The sequence below is a fragment of the Morone saxatilis genome, unplaced genomic scaffold (assembly GCF_004916995.1).
Source record: "Morone saxatilis isolate NCDOM2014 unplaced genomic scaffold, NCSU_SB_2.0 Contig15, whole genome shotgun sequence".
In the NCBI taxonomy this organism is placed as follows: domain Eukaryota; kingdom Metazoa; phylum Chordata; class Actinopteri; family Moronidae; genus Morone; species Morone saxatilis.
This window is the reverse complement of record NW_023339707.1, coordinates 5,439,214-5,463,054: the sequence shown is the minus strand read 5'-3', so window position 1 is coordinate 5,463,054 and position 23,841 is coordinate 5,439,214. Positions and strand designations below refer to the sequence as shown.

At 41.0% G+C, this 23,841-nt stretch overlaps 2 protein-coding genes across 2 annotated transcripts in view; one reads left to right on the top strand and one right to left on the bottom strand.

Moving 5' to 3' along the window:
• The window catches only part of tmco4 (transmembrane and coiled-coil domains 4), a 9,235-nt gene extending 7,198 nt beyond the window's left edge, over positions 1 to 2,037 (bottom strand). The window contains exons 1-4 of the mRNA XM_035657400.1: positions 1,958 to 2,037; positions 1,128 to 1,278; positions 437 to 611; positions 36 to 68 (exon numbers count right to left, since the gene is read on the bottom strand). Coding sequence (XP_035513293.1) covers positions 36 to 68; positions 437 to 611; positions 1,128 to 1,278; positions 1,958 to 2,000 — 402 coding nt within the window. The 5' untranslated portion in view covers positions 2,001 to 2,037. The remainder of the gene's footprint in view (positions 1 to 35; positions 69 to 436; positions 612 to 1,127; positions 1,279 to 1,957) is intronic.
• Positions 2,038 to 12,287: 10,250 nt separating this feature from the next.
• vwa1 (von Willebrand factor A domain containing 1) lies at positions 12,288 to 22,281 on the top strand. The gene is made up of 6 exons (XM_035656663.1): positions 12,288 to 12,687; positions 16,174 to 16,731; positions 18,725 to 19,054; positions 19,468 to 19,743; positions 20,082 to 20,357; positions 21,253 to 22,281. The coding sequence occupies exons 1-6, from the start codon at positions 12,600 to 12,602 to the stop codon at positions 21,279 to 21,281; spliced, it is 1,557 nt and encodes a 518-aa protein (XP_035512556.1). The 5' UTR covers positions 12,288 to 12,599; the 3' UTR covers positions 21,282 to 22,281.
• The last annotated feature ends 1,560 nt before the right edge of the window (positions 22,282 to 23,841 follow it).

The following is a 23,841-nucleotide window of genomic DNA, read 5'->3' as shown; positions in this document are numbered from 1 at the left end:
AGCAACTCAAGGTCAGAATAATTCATGGAGGGATTCTTACCGTCTTTCACAGAAAAAGACACCAGATCCTGAAATATGAAGTGACAGCTGGTTATAGCAGGAGAGTTTGTAGAAATCCAGACAAAATTATTATAACGCAACTGAATAACGGTTATTAAAAACAAAGCAAAAAAGCTTATTTGTTGTGTTAGCATAATCAGAACAATCCTATCAAACCCCCCAAATCATTTTGTATTCAATAACATTTGGGATTCTTATTATTTTACTTTGCATATTTCTGTAGTTATTGTTCATTTATTGTAAAAAAAAATTAGCAAAACAACAACCCATTTACACTTTCCTAATCATAATCATATTTGTTGTTGCAATAATCCAATGTCCCATAGGGAGCATTACAGTGTGATGCCATTGCATCCTCTATTAGAGTGACAAACACCTGTATGATGGGGGTGGCCCCAGCAGCCAGCAGCGGTTCGGCCTGTAGGATGGAGAGGAAGGTGTCGGAGCCCTCAAAGCCCAGGCCTGACAGGAAAGCCCCCATAACCGGCATCACTGACTCATCCAGGTCCAGCCAGCGGACCAAGCTCTGCAGATACTGCTCCCTGAACACTCTGAGAAACACACAACGAAGCAGTTATTCGCAAGTGGAAGCATTTAGAAATGTTTTATTTGTGCTGAAAAAAATAATAATAAAAGGTGAGTCCTCTTGACTTCTTGGAGGTTCTAACCGGCTACTATCATTTAACATCAAACCCCCACTTTTTTTTTTATGTCTAAGGTCCCCCTCTCACCCACTTTAATTGGACCTTGGTGGAGGACCACATGCACAACCGCATCTGCAAGTCCACATATGGTTTTGCAGTTTTTAACATTATGGAGAGCCTAGATCAATTTATCTAGAAAGCATATGTGATAAAAACACAATCAATTCAAAGGTGCATTCAGGACCAGTGTCGCCTCATAGTGTGCATATGTCTGATAATTAATCACACTGTGCATATGTTATCACTCACTCATCCCTTAAATAACATGTTAGATTGAATTAGTCTAAAAACTGAAGCAAGTACTCTTCAACCCAAGGACACACACACAGAGTCACGATGAACTATCCCCCATGGCTCTGTCACCTGTTTTCAGGTCCAGCAAACAACTGCCCCAGAGAGACACCACACAGAGCGGCATAAGCAAAGCGGCTCTGTTCACTCATCTGCCTGCTGATCATTTCCTCTGGGCTTTGGTCACGTGGGGCATCTTGTGTTGATCCTGCTCCCCCAGGGTCTAAGGCGATAAAAGCTTAATTATTAACTTAAAGGTAGCAGTCTCATTCAGGCACATCATGGAGGAATCCAAACACAAGTGGCACATTTAGACATATTAAATACACATTCATCATAAGTGTGTACAATGTGTAAGAGCGTTGTGGTTTTATTTTAAACGCTGTTTGGTGGATCGACTAGGTGCCGAATTTAAGAGAAGACCCCACTGATCGATATGAGGTCTTATGTCATACTCCATAAGATATGTATGCATGATAAGTGACCTATGAGAAATGTGTCCGGTTTTTGAGCGCAGTTTCCTTTGACGTTTCGTTGTAGCCTTGCAGATATCTAGGAGAAACTAGGTTACATGGAGTCTAACTTTATGCTTCTGTGTGTCTCCGATGAACTGACCTCAATTCAACATACAGAGGCTGCTAAAATGTGTGTGTGTGTGACCCACATGCCTTTTCAACAGTCATGTTAGCTCGTTATAACTTCACTTCAACAGTCACTTCACTTTCAACAACACACAACACTTGGCGTTAGCTGCTAAACACAGCTGGCTACTCAGTGTGAACAGTGGCAGTGCTTCCTCTAGCAGCTAACGGTTCAGTGCTAACTTCTCACACCGTCGTCAGTTTCAATAACTTACTCTACTACCACACTAGGGGGGTCAAAAAACAATTTGGATATGATACCTGGGGTAAAATTGGTGTCCGTACTGCTCTGTTTTTCCTCCATGGCCACAGATGTCACAACTCTGTAGACTGAACTTTTGTTGCCTTCACGTGTTCCTCCGGAGCGCTGACATCTAAATACACGTTAATACGACTTACACACTTTCAAAAGCCTTTCATGGTTAATATTCCCCAAAACCACCAGTGCAACAAAAACATTTCTTGTGGATATTTGAATGTTATATTGGAACCCGCAAATTGCTACTGTGTGCTGGACTAATACAAATGAAGTGGAGCATTGTACATTAGAAACACATTTGATAACATGATTTACTTGCATTTAGAGATATGTCGTATACATCGCTGTTAGCACCAAACAATGTTAAAAGTTCAACAATTCGGCTTCCAATGTAACCACAAAAAACTTTTTGGAGTCATTTAAGCTGTGATTCAGAATCTAATGCTAACATTTTCGACTGTCATTGAAAGCATCACTGTTGTGAGTGACGTAACATACGTTCCACGTACGTTTGGAACGGGACAGGGGTCTATTCACGACTGAAACGTTTTAGAAAGTTTCTTAATTGATTTTAAGTTGATCAATTACACATCTTTAGGCCAGGAATGAGCAGTTATGTGCTAGGGGGGCTAAACGAGACACTGTAGCAGCTGGTGTCACTACTTCTAACATATAGGGGGAACTGACCAGTGAAATCCCCTACATCAGAGCTAGTACAACTACTGGCCAGTAGGTGTGAGTGTAACATGGATTTTCTCGCCACATATTATTCTTCTGCAGTTCTGGCTGCACAACCCAAATTAGAGCAACTGTTATTGTTAGTCACTTCAATTGATTGAATGCTTACTCTTTTCATAATGTAGATTATTCTGAAATGTGGCAAGCAATCCCAGTCAAACTAGAGCAGAGCAGTAATATCTTTGCCTTCTATTCACGCATATTTCAATATAGTTGTTCCAAGGTCCATCTATGACTGTCTGCCTCCAGAAAAAAAGCTTTCTCTCGGATTCTCAAAAACAGTAGGCTACATGAGTATGAGGATGGTTGCCTGCCAACCACTCAAGGAAACTGCTTTACTCAAGGATGTGGTTATGGAAGCACACTGGAATTATTTGATTAGATGTTGCCAATGGCAAAGAATGCAACAGAAAACGCCATTGTTCAATGGTGTGTGGTCAATAAATGGATTTTTAACAGTGACAGGATCACAAGCATAAAGAGAAGAAACACTTACAACAGACCAAGGCCAGTGCATCTGGAATGACGGTACTCTGTGGTGATCATGTTTATGTGCAAGAGAGATATGTCCTATGAGTCATACAGTACCATACAACTACATAGCATAGCATAGCACAGTAAAGTCTATTATAGTATAGTGTAGCACTGGTTCCTAACCTGGAGGTCCCGACTCTCAATAGGGGTCGACAAAGCTTCACGGGGGGTTGCAAGGCTTTCTTAATTTTAAGGGATTTCAGAAAACATTTTTTTAAATATTCATTTATCTGAGAAAACCTAAACCTGAAAAAAACACAGGATGAGGGCACAGTGTTTTACACATTGCTCCTGGAGATATTGTGTTCACTATTTGGGTTCATCGTACAGTTAATCAGTTGTTCTGTACTGTTATTGCTATGCATTTAATATAATATCTTTCAAATATCTCACTTAAGCAGGGGTTGTCAGTTTAATAATAGAAAATGTACTGTAGTAGTATATGCTATATGTAATATGTGCAGTATGATATAGTATAGTATAATATGTGTAGTATGGTATAGTATAGTATAGCACAGTACAGTACAGTATAGTATAGTGTAATGTAAGTATAAATACAGTATTTTACAGTATGGTATAGTATATACAGTATATGTAGGATTATATAGTTATTTATTATATATAGTAAAAGTATAATGAAGTGTGTGTAGTATTGTATGCTTAATGCAGTATAGTATGGTAGGCTATAGTATAGCAAAGTATAGTACAATATATATTATAGTAAAATAGTACAGAAAAGCTAAATGTAGTCAATCTAAATACCTTTATCAACAGTAATATCTGATAGTATGAGAATCTGATTATCCAAGAGTGAGGGTTAAGGGCATTTTTAACATATAATTCAATGCATGTCAATGACTTCTTTAAGCAAGAGCCATTGTACTTCCACCTGTTTGTGTATCTGTGCATTTTATCATGCTGTGTTTTGCAGAAACTCATATTTTCTTAACAGTACACACCATCATTTCATATACACTCTCTGATCACTGTTCAGCTCATCTCTTCTCTTCTCCCACTCCCTTCCCATCTGCTTCATCAGTTCCAATTTATTCTATATACTTGGCACCACTCTCCTTTCCCTCATGTTTTCCAGTCTGAATGATGTGCAGTGAGAGCAAGGCAAACACCGGAAAAGTGTGCAAGGGCGATTAAACTTCCACCAGGTCTTCGTGTGGAGGAACTGTTAGTACGGCGTGGGTACTTTGTCAAAATAATATCCTGGCCTTGTCACAGAGGAATCTCCAAACCTGCGTGTGCTGTATTTTTCTGTCTCTGAAAGGCATCCTGTTTATACAGTCTACTAAAGAGTCTCCAGTGTATCATAAACAAGCCTTTATATGTAGCAAAGGCACAGCTTGAGTCTTTTTCTTGCATAGTATGAATCATGATTTCTACATTTAACACTGGAAGTACAACATATACAGCTAACTACTGATTTTGTACAGATAAAAAGCATTGTGAGAAAACAATTGTTGCATAGGACCTATATGAGTTCTCTTTTTACAGACTTGACATTCTCAGCTTGTCTAGACTTGTAATCAGGGGAAAATAAAAGCCTGGAGTATGACTCTGAAACCCCTGAGTGATAGAAAAGATAATATGTTGATATTATGATATGATATGATAATAGAAAGTGAACTCCTGTGGTACCTTGCATAAAATTATTTAAAATAATATATTTGAACACCTGTGCTCAATATCCCTGGTAAACAGTGCATACATATCTGCTTAAAAATACATTGCCTTTAAAGGTCCAGTGAGTAGGATTTAGTGGCAGTGGTGTAGTTGAGGATCAAAAATCCATGAAGAAGAAACTACATTCCACAAAATGCGTGATGAACTCAAAGGCCCCTATCTAGATCCAGTGTTTGGTTTGTCCTTTCTGGGCTACTGTAGACACATTGCGGTTCAACATTGTGTCTGTAGATAAACACATTATTATAAGCCAACAAAAATACAACAATATCTATATTTAGGTGATCATACACTAATGAAACCTATATTCATGCATATTATATTCCATATTTGCAAATAGATCCTACTGAATGTTACACACTGGTCCTTTAAAATAACAGTTTCTAAAATCCAAAATGTCTTGAGATGCATTATTACATTTTACCAGTATTTTACTAAACTTGTGTTTAGAGCTGCAACAATGAATCAATTCATTGATTAGTTAAATTATCAATTAATTATCTGTAACTATTTTAATAATCAATTAATCGTTTCAATAATTCTTCCAAACAATAATGTCAAACATTGACTTGTTTTTGCTTGAGTGTTTAATGCTTTTCTTTGTGTTTTATAAAAGTAAATGAAATATCTTTTGGCCTGTTAGGGTTAGGGCTACTATAACTACTTGATACTTGTAGCTCTGTGATGCTAACACTAGTATGCCAACATGCTCCAGATGACAAAGCTAACATGCTTATGCTTAATGTTTACCATGTTCAGCATCTTAGTTTGGTCTGTTAGCATGCTAATATTTGTAAATTAGCATTAAATACAGTATAGCTTGGCCATAGAGAACTAATTATGGCGGTAGATGAAAAGTCAGGGAATCAAGTTATTATAATTCATCTTGAGGGGGACATGTATGTGTGCAGCAAATGTTTTGGTCATGCATCCAGTAGTTGCTGAGATGTTTCAGTCCAGACCAAAGTGGTGGACTAACCAACAGACAGACTAACATTGCCTCCCCTAGAGCTACGCCGCAAGTGTGGCCAATAAAAAGAAACTGGGAGCGGGGAGATTGTTAAAGCTTTGACAATGTTAGGTATACATAACTGCCTCACAGCCAATAGTGATACTGTTTTAAACCACAGAAGCTTCAGCAATTTTTCTTTAAGAAGAAGACAAACTCTTTAACCTAACCAGCAGCCTCCTCATGTCACACATCACCCATCCATCTCCCTTAGGCCTAAACTCCTCTTTTCCTTGTACTTGAGCCATGTCACACAACCTGCCAGTGTGTGTGTATGTGTGTGCTCAGTCTATCACAATGGATTACTCATTAAAAAACAGACAGACAGCGTGAGCTCATACTAGACAAGTTAAAACACAACACCCCTGTCTCCCCCATACAATATCACTACCAGACAATGTCAGGTTTCTTCTCTTTTCTGTCACCAGGACACTCGACAGAAGTGGAGCTGAGTGAAACCAAGACAGACTGGACTGAATGACCTGTGGGGCACTTGAAGGGCGTGCTTTGTGTGCGTACTGTAAAAAGAAAGAGCAGGAAGTGAGGAGAAGATAACATAGAGAGGCTGAAACTTTGAGCGTGTGCGGGACGAGCCTGGAAGTGAAAGGCACAGACTTAAGTGCAGAGGCATCGGATGTGGATGACAGGTGATTGTGTTAACAGGCAGGATGGGCCGGACAGCAAGGTTGTCATCTGTCTGTCATTAAAGGACGGTGGGGCGTTTATCACACCTGGTCAGGTGTTTGGGTAAAAGTTTGAGTTTCAACCTCTCGATTTATCCTGGCCTGAAGCTCAAACAACAAGACTCGGATCTGACCAGATGGGGAGATTGCAGCTTATAAACAATATAGGAGGCTTTGTGTATATTCTCTTTTTATTTGTGCACTCCCTCTGTGCGAGCTGATACAAGGCAGGGGGTGGTTTGCCTCACTGATAGCTTTGCTATGTTGCCAGGTCCTCCCCCTAACTCAACCTGCCCTAACATATTCCACTGTCGATGCACTTGTAATTACAACACATCTCCGCTTCTTTTAAACCTTCAGACATACCACAAAAGTGACTTCAGCTACCTTTTGTGCGTGCACGCATCGGCCCATGTGTGCATTTATACTGTATATGCATGCATGTCTGCGTGCGCCTCTGTCAGTGTACATGTGAGGGCTTGTGTGCGTCGTAGTGTCTGTGTGTTTGTATAGCATGCAGGAGTGTTACTAAGGGTGGGAGGCAGCTGGGACTGCTGAGGAGGGATTGTGCGGGGTGAGAAGCAATAAGAATGACAAAGGGAGGAGAGAATGGAGAATCCAGCTGCTATCCACCAAGGCCAAAACACTTTGCAGAACCAGCTGAAGAGAAGATGATGAAAAAAAGAGGACACTGATAGGCCTGTTTATTAAATACAGTTCAGGGGAAGGTGGATTAGAGAAAGAATGGAAAGAAAATAAAGGATGAGAATTACTAGAGTCCTTATACAGACACAAACACCCTTCAGCACAGTCCTGGATTGTGGTTGTCTGTGTGTGTGAGAAGCGCCTGTTACATTCAGCCAACTGTAGCTTACCATCCTCCTTCCCACGAGCTGTGCTTGGAGAACTCTGACATCCATGAGTCACCGCCACTGACCTTTCTCATGTGGTTTCTGAATAAGTGGGAGGTTAGTATTTCTCGGTTTATAGCGAGAATTAAAGTTTCTTTGAGTAGTTTTGGATGGAAGACCTCTGTTTTATACAGCAAGGGAGGACCTGGGGGCACACTGAGGCTCTGAATGGAATTTCCTTTTTGTATTGCTGAACTATAGTCAACAAAGCAGAATGCCGAGTTCTCAGTTACTCTATTTAGAGCGTTTTCCAGAGGACTTCAGGTTCATTAGGGGTGAAGTTTCTCACATGCCGCAGGAGTCAGACCCTACTGTGCCGTTAAAATTGGCCATAAAATGTTTTTTGAGTGAATCAAGGCACTCTTTAGCTCAGGTGGTAGATATAATCAAATATATGAGCCAGTCGTCTTTTCAGTGGTTATCCAGCTTTCTGAGCCTAAAAGATGAGTACATTTATCCACATATCTATAAATGAGGTCCCACGGCCAGCCATTGACACAATATGACTATTGTCTGAGCAGACCTCTCCAGGAGCCAATCCAGCTATAGAGAACCGCCATCGGCCCAGCTTGGCAGAACCAGAGGCAGCTTGTGACATTTTACTGTGGAAACTTGCAGTGGGTGTTGGCCTCACCAGTGTGGAGACTCACTGACGGTCGATTATTGCAAAACAGATGTTCTAACTAGCTAGATGGAGCTACCCAGTTTTACTCCAGGACAGTGAGCAGACTCTGGTGCTTCTGTACAAACTTAAATATACACTCCACATTTATTCCGTGAAAATGTGGACTGGAACTGGAAGGTTTCTTGTGTTTAATATAACTTGTCATGTTTGTTTAGGAAAAGCAAAGACCGAGTGTTTCCCTGGAAGCAGAAGGTCTTAACTTCTTGGAACACAGGGAGATATCAGCAGTTTCATCGGGGAGATGCATCCCACCAAAGTAACATTTTGCTCAAAATGTTTGTGTCTCAGATTAGAGCTCCTCAAATATACACTATCTTCCATAATACAGCACAAAATGTCCTCAAAGTTAAAAGTTAAGGAAATGCCTTTGTTGACGCTGTTTACTTTAAAAGACAGGACCCACTGTGGACATGCAGGATGCTGATCAGAGGATGCAGGAAAGTACCATTGACGCACGACCGGAGGTGTCAGTGTTGCTCAGGAAGGCAGTGGGCATTTGGCACACTTGTGGTATTCTGCACATCCCAGTGACGGGAAGTCCCTCCAACTTCCCTGTCTGTATTTTTAGTTTAATTACTTTTATTTATGTGTTGTGTTAAAACCCACTAGGCAGGAGGCAAAGAGGGTTCTTGATCTTGTGTTTAGAGCTGCTTGCCTGAAAGGTCCAGATGTAAATCCTGCTAAATATTTTGTTTCCTCACTCCTTACCAGCATCACTTGGATTTATCTCCCTTTTCCATCACTCTCATACCTTTTTCCTCCCACTAATCTCTCTCTCCTTGCTTATTCCGTCTAGCCTCTCATTCTTTATCTTTTCTATATTTTTGATGCAGTGTCTTTTACTGAGAGACAGACAGCGTTTCTGCTTTTCTTCCTCTAAATCTGCACAAAAAGCATGGTTTGCTAGAAACCAAACCTCAAATACCATAGGCTGGCAGGAAGAAGGAGAATACGCAAATATAGACCTGTGGAATTCACGTAACCACTGACAGTGGCATTCCAATACGTAGCCAAATCCTCTGCAGCCAACATTTTAATGGGTAATTACAACTAGGTTGTTATTATGGGCCAAAGTTACAAGAGTACTGTATGACAGGCTGCGTAAAGAGTCTTTCAGGCTTCAACCCTTTCCAAAAGGATGGGCTGTTTTTCTCTATTTCCATGTTATCACATCCTCAATGTTGTGATGAACAAGATGTCATAAACTCTTCCATTGCCTTGATGACATCTCACTGTTGTTGCCTGTCCACCCATCCCTCCTACTCCCTGCACTGCTGCTGCCTTGCACCAGAGCTAAAGGTCATGTTTACGGCTGTTTCCCTCTGAAAGGACTTTTAGCCGTCATTCCACCAGGAGTATAATGGTATGTGAATATGAGCAGAAACAGATTGCTGTTCAGGTTGCATAATCTGACATGCTGACTGAGGCAGTGGAGACAGTGTGCTGACATGAGACTGTGTTGGGTGGAAACAGCTGGCGATGTCTGTGGATTTCAGCGCAATATCAAACACTAACTTGAGCCACAGTTTTGTGTGCTTGACACAGGTCAGTCAGCTGCATGTAATCTGTCATTGCACAACTAAAGCAATGCTCGACACGATGAAACACACACAGAAGTGTGTTAATGTGCGGGCACATGCTTATGCAGGGTATATACACTCATGTTCTGTGCACATGCATGTTCAGCTATTTATTGCTCTCGCACACACCAGTGCCAAGTTGTTCCATGCGGGGGTATAATGTGTGTATCTAACTGATTTACAGCTCACTGACTAGAGAACTCCCATCTGTAGTGTCGTTGACCATGGACTTCGGGGGCCAGCAAATGTGCATGAGAGAACTTGTTCAGGCCTGGAGGGGAGGAACAGAAAAACCACTGAGAAATTAATGTTGCATGTCTGTTGTGCAGTAGCAGCAGGGTGTAAATGGATCATGATGCAGCTGGGAACTTGATTTCCCAGAGTTCAATTTTAGCTACAGAGCATAAAACAAAACATTTTCAGAAACCGGACACAGACTTTAATTGTCATGGCTGCCAAAGTCGTTACTGTAAATGTGTATAAAAATGAACGAAAGGGTGACTCAAAAAGCAAAATGATGTGCTTGTACTAATATCTGGTGCTCTTTTTACACAGTTTTCCATATGAGTGATGAAATGTAGGTCAGTTGGAGCTATCACTGGTGGACCCACAGGGGACCCTCCCACCCCATGTTGGAAAAACCATTGAAAATGTCCCATCTTGGATCCCCCTATTGTAGATAAAACTGAATAGGTTTCTTCTATGGTGCCTTAAAACCTTCTGTGCGCTAGTGTCCTTTATACTTTTGTCACCCATGCACCTCAGACAACCTGAGTCCGCCACTGGGAGCTATCATAATGCTTCACAATCACTGACTGTATTGCAGTGATAGTGTTTAGTTACTAGGTGTGTGTATTGGGAAGGGTGTGTTTATTGTGTATGTCTCACTGGAACAATAGAAGTATTTGGACACAATACGTCATGGAAGAATCCAGACCTTTCTCGCATCCTCTCACATCTATTCATTCCCTCCTACTCCTTTTGTTTCTTTTTTGTTTGTCTCACACAGAATCTCATTTATAGACACACACACACACAGTATTAATAGTGTCCATGCTGAATAAGTCCTGTGTGACTCCAAACGGTCCATATCCTTATCTTCTACATGTAAATCTTACTTTATTTTGAAAGTCTGAGTGGTTGAGACCTCAGAAAATAGCTTACATGCAAAGCTGCTGACCATTTTCCACTCTAGGACTATGTGCTGTGCAATTTCAAAGATGCACTCCCAGTGGTTGGAGTGCTGCAAGTATTTGTGGTCTTTCTTGGTGAACCAGAAGCTCCTTATAATCTCTAGGATAGTTTAAATTCTTGGTTTTCTCCACCACGACAAATATTCAGAAAATAAGTTTAAAGGTAAATATTACTAAGACTAACTCATCTTTAGTACAAAATATATCAAGAGAGCATGGGGGTTTTTCAGCAAAGATATATTATATTTCTACAAATGTACTAATGTATGCTCTTACTCCTCTCGAAACCCCAATAGGCTTCACTTTAGCTCAAACTTCCCTATGCTGTATACAATAAATGAAGTGAGTTTTTAGTGGGTTCCCCATTTATATCCCTGCTAAAAACGTAATGTGAAGACTTAAATCTAATTGTGGCTCAGATCCAAGGTGTTGACGCCTGGATGGTGGACACAGCCCTATTTACTATTCTGAGTTACTGGGGAGACTGGAGAAAGAAGGGAGGAGTGAGGTACACAAGATAGTCAGAGGTGTCAAGACAGAAGGAATAGCTCGAGGGAAGTGTACCTTCAAAATAAAAGCACATTTTTGTCAGCCATGTCAGAGGTGGCTTACTCTAAACACAGTGGGGTTCAGTAGATTACATTTATTTACATATGGTACTTTATTTGAGGTAGGCTTACTTATGCTATATTTGAGTATTTACTTTATGCTGGTACTGTAATATAAGTCAAAGGTTACTACTTCACCATATTTATGGAGTTAATTTGCATATTAAAGGTGCACTGTGGGGTTTGTTCACCATTAGGGGCGCTATGGAGCAATGCTTTCATCAGCAGGTCCTCGTTTTGTTTATTTTTGTATACACAAGGATGCTGATGGACCCTCACACATTCCTGCCAGGGGTTTCTAACCGTTCTATAGTTATGTGGCGCAAATGGCCAAGAAACGTAGCAGTGCGCCACAAAAATCATATTTCCAAATGTTTTATGAGGAAAAAATACATACAACAGGATTGTTAGGCCTTAAGATACGCACATTGCACCGAATGGATGTAAACCAAAGCTTTGTTTGCTAGAAAAAATATAAACAATAAATATATTTTAAAAAATATAGAATATGTTAAAAATATATTTTTATAATATCACTGTTGGTCCCTCTGAGGGGAAAGTCCATGCGTGTATTTTGGAAGCCCATATTGACGCTGAGTTTTTTAAAGAAATTAAATGAGCCTGAGGAAATGAGTTTTATTTTGAAAGTGTTGCCCGGAAAGCTTGTATTTACTTCTCGCGTGCTTGATCTTCGTGCCCACAGCGCAAGCAGACACATTTGCATTGACGAGGAGCGCCCAGACTTTGCGCACACGGACTGAAGTTTTGAGTTTAAGTTGAACTTCCAGCGTGTCCAGTCACCGGCTGGTGGATCATGTTCAACCAGGGCGAAAGAGAAGAAGCAAAATAAAGCAGCCGACCTGGATGTGACTCATATAAATTATGCTCCTGACTATGATTTACTGACTGGGAGTGCGCTCCTCCGGGCTGTGGTGGATATATGGTTGAGTCCAGAACCCATAACATTTGTGTTGTAATAAGCTTCGGTGGACCTAACTCAGAACCATTATGATGGAGAGCCACATGTGTTGGACATGGATGCTGTTGTGTCTGCTCCTGCGGCCATCGGCTGCACAGAACCCCGCACCTGAAGGAGGTAAGAATTGATCCAGTAGAATCCACATTTATTAAAGTAAAGAAACCTGTCAGAAATCCACTTGGATGCCGAGATTGAAAGAAAGCATCAATAAATAATAATAAGTATAATAATAATAAAAATAAATAAATTAAAAATAAAATGCCTACAATTAAATTATTGTCAGCACCAATATTCACTTTAACATCATGTTGTCATCTAGTAACTTCCCACTGTGACCAAATATCTTGGTCAGTCTTTGCACCATTTTTCTCCTTGTTTATATAAAGTGAGTTTAAATACATTGTTGGCACATAATATGAGATGCAGTGACTTTGCCATTAGAAAGTGATGTTGCTTCAGGAGGTTGACGGGCTGTCTGGGCTCAGGGTGGATCAGGGTGGGGCTGATATTACACCAGTGTTCTCAGTGAAATGGCGTGACTGAGTATTGAATTGTAAATTCATGAAATCCCACAGCCTGAGGCAATGGTTCCCAAAACGAGGGGGGGGGGCACATACAGGGACCACCCAGGCGTCCTGTGGAAGACTTCAGGTGCTCCCCATATTTCACACACACAAAAAAAGTGTTGAATTCACAGATTATTGTCTGGTGATGAAAACACAGCAACAGTTTCCAAGGGTGAGGACAAAGCAGTCTTCAGATCAGCTGAGAAATAGTTACATTCTAATTATTATTTCATTCCTTAAAGTAATAATCCAACGAAAAAGTAAGCTGGGGGCAGGAATGACAGATCTGATCTGCTGGTTTAGTTTTCCACATCTACACTGCAATGTAAATGATGTAGTGTTCTGTCTTTATCTTACACTGATGTAGAGTTACGCTGAGACACTCCTCAGTGAGTTTGTGGACTGTATACTATATGCTGCTACTGTCATCAGTTCTGATCCAGATTGGCATTTTGATTCACTAACACAATAAAACAGGTTATCAGACGTTATCACGGCGGTGCCTTCACGCCCTGCAGTAAAACTGATGATTGTGAAGTGTCTCAGAGGCTAAACTTGGCGGTGGCGACACCGCCGAGTCTGTCAGTGGCAGCGGGTCTTTATGACGGTGTTAACATAGTAGTGAGTGAGATGCTGTCACTTTGCTATTTCTGTTAATAGGGATCTGATGAGACTGAACCAAGCTTAGCTTACAGTAATTGGGCTTTTTATAAGTGTGCTTGATGTTATTACTGTCATCCTTAATAATAATAGAGCTGACCATCACTAAAAGCCACACTCACAGACGGAGAAGGAACATGTTGCACAATGTATGGTTAATTATGTGAAATTAAGGATCAAGAATGGTACAGAGAAACTATGTAAAGCTATGTGACTGTTGACATGAAATGCTTAAAATTCAAATCCCTCTAATCACACCACATGCTTAAAGATCCCCTCCAGATATGTAAGATGGAAAGGCATCTACACTACTTCATTAAACGTTCCAGAATCTATGAATATGCAAATGTAACTAAAGTTTTCCTGTTAGATACAGGATGTCTCTTACTTCACTGTCCATTCTCAGTGCATGTGCACTGGTGGCTTCCATTTTCTACTTCAAATGTATATAAGTTGCATACTAGATACAAGCCCCCAGGAAGAGCTCTGGGATTTGAAGCCAATTTGACATATTGTCTGAGCAGTGTAATTACAGCAATGGCGTCCGTTGATCCAAAAACATTTTGAAAGCCTGGTCGAGCCACACAATTTTATCTAATGTCTTTACAGTGTGAAGTGGCTTTTTGGGGTTCATGCGCCACTGAGCAGCTTTCATAGAAAGAAACGGAGCACCCATAGGACCAGGGTTGACATCCAAACGATTTGTGCCATATCATGCTCGTAGGCCCCGCCCCTTAAAAATCTGATTTTCAATGAGCACAGAGAAACTTTTCCACTTTCAACAGATGAATATGAAACCATCCTTCTCTGCACATACATCATTCTGCACGGTAAAGCTACAACCTTCAACTGCAGGAAAAATAAGAACAAATATTTTTGTGTGGAGGGGACTTTAAATTAGTTTTTTCTGGTCTTCATATTCATGCTACATTTCTGCACATCCAGCCGTATATTGTTCTTGATAACATATATAACTTACCCATGTGTTCAGCAGGTTGCAAGACCTGCTTTGCTCCTGTAGTGTTTTACTAGAGCCACATGAAGTTTTTTACACCTCATTTTTCAACCATCACATCACTCCAGTGTTAATACCCACCGATAAATCTGCTTTATCGCGCGCATGATAATGTCAGGCTGCATTCAAACACGTCTTCTCTCTAGATAAACAGTGTCCAGACGTCAACGTATGGTTTTTAGATAAAGACATATACCTGCACAAAGGTAGAGGTGGGGGGGGTAGGTGATACTGAGCAGCCCCCCACCCTCGTTCCAAAGTCCAAACAACAAACAGATGGAAGGAATTCTTTACGCGGATGGAGGGAAAGGCAGCGAGCGTGCACGTCTGCATGTGTGTGTACGTTCGGTTTGTGTGTGTGTGTATACATGCCTCGCTGCCTTCTCAGCTTTCAACACCTCCGAATCTTATCAGCACCTCAGCTCATGTGTTAAACATCCAGATATAAAAAAAAAGAGTGGGCATCCAAAGAAAATAAAAAAAAATGCATAGGTGTCAAGGTGTCTGAGTTGGTGCCAGTAATTGCAGTACTTTTAAGCCAGAGCAATCTGGAGGTCTTCCTCTCTCACTGTATCTGTTTATTTTTCTTTTCACTTTAACCCTCGCTTTAGATTTTTTAACAGTGGGCGTTTTTTCTTGGACGACTGCACAGTCTGAAGATCTGCAACCAAATATTGCTTTTAGATTGTGTCACTGTTGCCGCTGCTAGTTCTTTTCTTTCTCCCTACTCTGCTCTGTATATGGCCATCCAACATTCCTCTTCGTCTCTCGCTTGGAACTGCCAGTACAAACCCCCCCCCCTCCAGCCTCACTCTCCTTTTAACGCCTTTTATTTCCCTGTGTCCCTCCTTTCTCCACTCCCTCTCCCTCTCCCAGTAATGCCCAGCAGCTACTGTTTTCCCTCACTTTTGGCATTCACTTTAAACTTTGCTTCTGTTACGAAATGTGGAAAATTAAGGGGGGGAAATCCACTTTCTGGCTCAGGGCTTATCCATCGTCCACTTTTGAAGTTATCATAAAGCCGGCATCATTTTGTAGTTGCTCTGTTTGTTTTGATTTATTCTAATCTTCAGTGTAATTACTTGTTTCTTACTTGCTTCTGACTCTTTGCTGCTGCTTTCATGTTGATAATATCCCCTATAAAAGTTGAGACTGAGTTGTTCCAAGAAGGTGCACAGAGAAAAGGAGGGAGATTCCAAATGTGTGTTTTTGCCAGTGAAGCATGAGAGGGGACCTGTGGAAAAACTTGTGGTAGTTACAAGGAATCACAGAGGGAGTTGTAGTTCCCACATCAGTATTAAAAGGCAGCATGTACGTATTTTGACTATCTGATGACGGTATTGATTTACTTTTCCTCCGCAGTGCTGAACTGCTGCGAGGGTGACGTCCTCTTCTTACTGGATTCCTCAGGGAGCGTGTCGTCCTACGAGTACTCCCGCATGCTCGCCTTCCTGTCCGAGCTCCTCCTCCCCTTCTCCCTAGGAGAGGACCAGGTGAGGGTAGGACTTCTGCAGGTCGGCACCCAACCACGCCTTGAGTTTGGCTTTGACACCCACAGCACCCAAAGTGGTCTCCAGGAGGCCTTGAGGAACACCAAACCTCTCAGGGGGGACACCAACACAGTGGGGGCGCTGAGAATTGCAAAGGAACGGGTGCTGAGACCCGGAGCGCCGGATGGGGCTCGGGCGGGGCTCCCGAGAGTGCTGGTGTGGTTGACGGATGGGGTGAAACCTGGTGATGTAATTGGACCAATGGCCGAGCTGCAGGAGGAGGGCGTGGCTGTGTTGGTGGTCTCCACTGGGCATGGCAACTATCTGGTGTTGAGAGAAGTGGTGACCCCGCCTGTGGAAAACCACCTGTACTTTGTGGACATTGATGATATGAGTATCATCACAGAAGACTTGCGGGACGCCATCATTGGTGAGTATAGTATGGGTTAACTGGTGACATTTGAGGTTTAATGTATGGAGCCTGAGGTGGGCTGCAAAAATGATTATTGTTTTTCTAGTGTTTAATAAAATCAAATAATAAATGATGGAATCACAAAATAAATTGTTAACAGATTTTCCCTTTTGTTGACTGTCAATGAAAGACCCTGATTTTAGATTGCTTTGCTTACATGAAAAAAGACCCATCTTTAAATTAATCAATTATCACTGCAGTTCCCCTCAGCTATTTAGTATCTTTCAGCTCATTGTTTTGATTTTACATTTTACATAACTAATTAATTCATTTAGGAGGATCTATTGGCAGAAATGGAATATAATATTCATTAAGATGTTTTCATTAGTGTATAATCACCTGAAAATAAGAATCGTGTTTTTAGTACCTTAGAGTGAGCTGTTTATATCTACAGATGGATCCTCTGCTATGGAGCCTGTCATGTTTCTACAGAACGGTCAAACCAAACACTGGCTCTAGATAAGGGCTTGTGTGTTATTTGCGAGTTTCACGGCCACCATAGTTTCTCCTACACACTTGGAACTAGAGGGTGAGGAGAGAGCATTGCAATCAGCAACTACACCACTAGATGACACTAATCAATTATCACTTCACTCTGCAGTTCCCCTAAGCTGCATGGAGCTAAAGGATTTTGGCATCTTTTAGCTCATTGTTTTGGTTTCACATCCCACAACTCTTTTGGTTTAATCTTTCTACTGTCAACAACCTAGTTTCAAAAAACTGATAAACTGACTGTACACTACCTGCTCAACACCAAATAGCAGACTAAGCTTGCATCTTGCTGAAGAACGTTAGCTTCTAAAGAGTAAGATGTCCTCAGGTGTTGGTGGAGGCCAAAACAGAGCTCAAAGAGAGTGAATACGGGATTTATATTTGCCAGGTGACCAGAAACAAATAAATGATAATATTGATCTGTGTTGACTGGATGATTGGATAGACAACTGTATGCTAACGTATTAGTCACAACAACTTTATGCTTTCAGGTAAAATGTCAATGTTGTGTCCCCAAGAGACCAAAAAATGAAATACTGCTGTTAAAAAACTGCAAACGTAGGCTATATAATTAAGCAGGTGGCAAACTCCAGACTGAGTCACCTCTCTGAATGATATAGACTGCAGGATGTTATTGTTAACATAATTGTCCTGTCTACTCTGTATAACCAATCTGTGGAACTACATTTACCAAAGAAATAGTCCCTATAAACACATGTGTTTCCTTGATAGAAACCCCCTCATTCAAACAGCTACAATCATGCCTGCCACTCATACGCAGCTGCATTACATGTCTCTGAGCGTCTCCCTAATTCCACACATGCTCCTGAAGACAGTGAGACTAAATAGGAAGCCGGGACACTGAGAGTGTCTGTGTGCGTGTGTAAGAGTCACTGTAATGAGATATGACGATCTATTATTGGATTAATGATTCAACTTCGCTTGCTACATCCTCCAACACTATGTTAGACATGATACATATATATATATATTTATTTATATATAGACTGGGGAAGGTTGCCCACTTCTCTGGCCAGATTAGGTAACTGCCATAACTCTCACAAGGGACACCTCAGCAATTCTACAGTATCTACTGCTGCTGTAAGACATGATGCATAGTATAAATTAGGCCTGTGTACAAGGAGAAATGCACCAGTCCTTGCTGCGTACCTAAGGATCCTATCACAGATATCAATGCCTCTGTGGTATTTGTTGTTTTGTTGCAGGGCCTCACTGGGGTGGCTATTTCAAGTTGTCTTGTTGCAAGGGTTGTGAATGCATCCAGAAACCCAAGTCTGGCTGTCTACGAGGGTGGCTGTCTGAAGCCAAGGCATTTTTAGCACTCTGTCTTCTCTTCCCTGTCACCATCCTTTGCCTGCAGAATTATAACTTGTCCCTAAACCCTGACAGACCTGTGCGCACACAGTAACTTCATTCATCTTTATCCTGCCTCCCACAGAGATTATCAGAGCTGAGCGAATCAACGTCCGTGACATCTCCTCCAACTCTGCCACGCTCCAGTGGCGACCTGTTCTGTCCGGTTTGAACGGCTACTACGAGGTACGCTTCGGTCCGGTTCCGACGGGAGGAACGGGAGGTGGTGGAGGAGGAACTGGGACCAGTCCGAGCACCGGTGGCGGTCAGTTCCAGAGACTAACCCAGTCTGCAGATTCCAGCACTGCCATGCTAACGGGCCTGAAGCCTGACACCACCTATACCGCGACGCTGACCCCGGAGTACAATGACCAAGCGTTTAACACACTGTCTGTCACCTTCACAACGAAGCCAGGTTGGGTTACATCCGATTTACACATTGCGTCAAAACTGTGCACTTACTCTGCTATTTACTGAATCTTTTCACTGGGTTGGTTATAGTGCAAAAAGGATAACATTCGCTGACTCCAGCCTTTTAAATTTAAGAATTTGTTGTTTTTATCTGTTGTGTTTTACAAACAATTTAAAGAAGCTGGGGACATTTTATAGACATTATATATAACATTTTAAAGGAGAACATTTTATCTTTCCCCCCCAAATTCCCAATAATTAGGTAGGAAAATTTAAACCAAAGTAAGTTTCTTTATTATTGACCTATTATTAGAAACTATATTATTTATATATGTTGAATTGTATGCTTCTCTGTAGACAAATTGACTTAAAAGACTAAAAATGATCAGTGGTGTTTTTTCTCCCCCCACACACCAGAGGTGATGAGCCCGGCTGTGGTAACTATCTCTGAGTCAGGGGACACCAGCGTTCGGGTTAGTTGGGGTCCTCTTCAGCCAGAGACGGTCACAAGTTACTACATCGAGTACTCAGCCCTGCCCAAGGGCAAGCTCCACGCCACCACAGTGAGCCGAACGCAAAACTCTACGCTCCTCAGAGACCTCCAACCGGATACCACTTACTTGGTCACCGTCACTGCCCGGCACACCTCGGGCAAGGAGAGGGCCATGTCTGTCAAAGTGTGTACTCAGGAAGGTGAGCTGCGTGAGGGAAAAGCAGTCAATCTTGGTGATCAAAGATCCGTTTACTGCACCTTAATCCTAATCCTATGCAGCCCAGTCCTTCCTGGATCTTAAATTTCAGATAATTACTAGCAGTTACATTCAGGTTTGACTACTCCAAGGGTAGTTCTGAGCAGCTAGAGGAGCTTGAGCCTAACAGTCACATTTTTCTATCTACTGTATGAATTCTGTTAAAGCTTTTCTGTTTTCCTTCCTTTTTTTGCTCCTCATCATTTTCTAAAATGCTCTTCTCAGTTTTTTCTCTCTTTTGAAATATACTCTGACTAACATCTCTGTGGTCTCCATCTCCAGCGACTCCAGCCCTGGCAGACCTCCAGCTGACCACAGTGGGTAGTGACTCAGTGCAGGTTGACTGGAAGGTCAGTGTAGGTGGTCTGAGGGGCTACTGGCTCACCTGGGAAGAACAGCAAAGCTCTGTCCCTGGCCAGCGTTCCTCCCTCTATTTGCCGCCCGACTCTTTGTCAACACGCCTCACACACCTCCCCCCATCGGCTAGAGTGTGTGTGTCGCCCATTTACCGGACGGTGCGGGGAGAGGGACTGTGTTGCACGGCGCAGTTTCATTCAGGTGAGTGGTGACAGGGTATGTGACCATTTTGCATTATGAATAAAATAGCATAAAAACTGGAAGGAGGTAAAACAGCCAGGCTGCCTCTCTCCAAAGTTCCAAAATCCACCTACAAGGACCTCTAAAATTTTACATATTTCATTTTGTAATCCATATATAAAAACTAAAGTAAAATTGACTGTTTTTAGGGAGTTATGTGGTGTAACTGTGAAATACACCTGCAGCCGGACCATTGGTTGTGCACAGAAATTAATGCGATGCGTTTGTGTTAAAAAGCAAGTATATATCCGGTTCTAGAGATGTCTGTGGTTAGTAGATTTTTTTTTTACTTTGGAGGACAACGGGCTAGCTGTTTCCACTCTATAAACTAATCTCAAGCTTTTGAGGTATCAATCTCTGAGATTTCTGTTTATATCCCAATACCATGGAGGTCAACAGAATTTTGTTTGCGGCACTCAACGTCTCTTTTCAGGATCAGTTTCCTGGTTAAGGTGGATAATCCACCAACAATTTTTATTTTATCTACTTTTTAGTGGAGTAATAATCCCTAAAATTACATTTTTTAAATGTCATTTGTTTTCTCCGTGAACACCACAAATGAACTCCCATTCAACTCTATTGTACTGGGTTGGAAGAAAACTTAAAACAGTTATTTCAAAATCGAGGCAAATAAAACCTGTCTGCATGTCTTGATCCCACAATAAGTAAGTCAGAAAATATGTGTTTTTGTAATTTGTGTGATCAGCCCCTTTCAGCTGGAACATATTTCTGTTGGACTGAATGAATAGTCTGACGGTAGTGTTCACGGACACAAGAAAATTCATAACACTTGCCAAAATGCTTAAATGTATAAATGTCAGTCTCTCAACTGCTGTTTTCTCCTTCTGCTCTCTAGATGCATTAGCATACGGCTACCAGTCATAGCACCTCTGACCTGCAAGTGCACCTTACCAAACATGGAGGGACGATGATGGCAAGAAGAATGCTGACTTTCATCCATAATTCTTTCCCCTGCCTCTCCCCTCTGTGGATATAATCCAGGAGAGATGTGTGGTTTGGCTTACTGAGCACTCATGTAGAAGCCATAGACACTTGAGAGTGGTCTGGGACAGTATGGCCACATGTTGACTGCTACAATCTGCAACACAGAGGACTATTTGCTTCTCCATTTCTATTGTCTCATCTGGTTTACACCTGTAGTAAATGTACATTGCTTCAGTTTAAAGATGCAAGCTAAAGATAAAGATATTTCTTAGGTCTGGTTTGCAGATATAGAGCAGAGCCTGCTGGGAATGTAAGATGTTTTATGTGGCTTGTTTTGGAGAAAGGCTTTGCACCATATGTGGGCCTCATGCCCAAATCAGCATTTAAAAAACAGTCCTGCTAACACTCAGAACATCTGATTTACATTTATAATGAATACTTATGAAATGTACTTAAATTACTTCTCTTTCAGCACATGCTTGATACTCGTGTGTGCACACTGGAGTGCAACAAGGGAGCGTTAGCATGCGGTCCCTAATAACAGGATCTTCAGGATCGCTTTGAACTTTCAAGAAATTACGAACAGACCAAGCCATATGCCCTGAAACTACGGAGATGCTGCATATGATACAGATGTGTGTAACTGAGAGTAGTCTTGTATTGGTCTCTGGACATAGATTCATCATCCATATTTATTAATTAACAGTCATGTAAGTATGAGAATTAATAGCGTAAAGTATTTACAGACGTGCTGTTTACATTTTAAGACTGTTACCTTTTTTAAGCCAATCTTTGCTGCCCCCTACTGATAGCATCCTTACAGGCTTACAGCTGATCTTTTACTGTTATCCTCTCAGAGCAAATGTACTGTTTCATGTTTGTTGACCACTATTGAAATTTAACATGAGCTTGCAATAAAGTCCTAATAATTTTGTTTATACTAATTGTCCTGTTTTCATTATAGTACAATCCAACATTGTGGACTAATATTAGGGCTAAATATTCTGATGAATAGCCTTTTTGTCAGGGACACATTTTACATGTTAAAGTCAGTTTACACATCATGAGGAGTGCCTCTTAGGGCTATGAAAACAGTTGTATAATGTCTTTGCAGCTGTGCATGCAGAGAGGGTATGAAAGATGTTGGGAAATGTAGGATTCAGCATTTTGGAGTTTGACCCATTCTAGGGAATAGAATTCAAGATTTCTTAGCCTCTGCGATTTAGACAACTCTTTTAAATTGAAAGTCCCCCAACTTTTTGCAAATGCAATACGAAATTGCCCCATCTCATAAAATAATATTCACAACAAAACTAGTTTCTATGAAAAACTATTTAGTGGTTTGCCTTTATAATTTGTTACAAATTCTGGGAAATGCAGCGTTTTGGCTCAAGTTTTGTCTAGTTTAGGTAGCGAATACAATCTGTACGATGTTATTGTGGGATAGCAGATGACAGCCAAGCCAACCCATTTTTCTGTTTCTCCTATTAGATAGGAGAGCAGGATTCAACACCTGCACATGTCATCAAAGATCCTGTCATCTCTCACATGAGAGTGGTCTAGCTTTGTCACAATGTACTGAATAGGTATATTAAGCTAAAAACTATGATTTATGATTGATTCTTTTAAATAGGCTTCAGTTATTTAGGGAAAATGTAGCTGTATGATAAGAGTTTGGTAGAGTAGAGATGAAGGTCATGCTTGATACACAGATTCTGGTGCATTCATTCTTGCAGGCTATTTTTGCTTTACTTTAAGGGAAGGTTTCTTGTGTTTGGATTATAATGTAAATTAGGCCTTGAGAACAGCCTCATTCTCAGTCTCATAAACTGACTGACATAGTTGGAATACAAGTACAATAGGCTACTGAGTGGCAGAACAGGCAAGTTTCATATATCAAGGCTTCCCCCTGCAGGTGAATGAAAGCATCTTCAACTGTCTGACTGTGACTGCCAGTCTATTAATTGTGAGTTATCATTTTGATAAACATTGGTGATTTGTCAATCTTTTCTGAATTAAATATATTAAATGTAGAACGTTGATCCATAGGTCAAATCCTAAAACAATCCTTATCAAACAGCCTAAAAATTCTGTCTTCAATTCTGTCAGTCTGTCATTTATAAGGTTAATAGCTCAGCAACTGCATACCATGACAATATTGTATATGATTTATACTCTGTAATTAAACTTTTTACTGTGATAATATACAATTTTACCTATACAATAACGGCTGAGCTGACCAAATCACGAGTTTGCTTAACTCCAATTTAGGCTACACTGACTGATAGGGATACTGATGATCAGCAAAAAAAGCTTTGTGCATTCATGTTTTAGTTTTTTAAATTCGGCTTAAATTAATGAAGTGAAGCTTGAAAAAACATGTTGCATGAATGTTGATATTTGGTCCAACTTCCTCAATAAGTGAACATATTTTTATATACAGATTTCTGAAACATACTGGAATTAAGCCTTCTGGTTCTGATTATCAGGTGACCTTTGA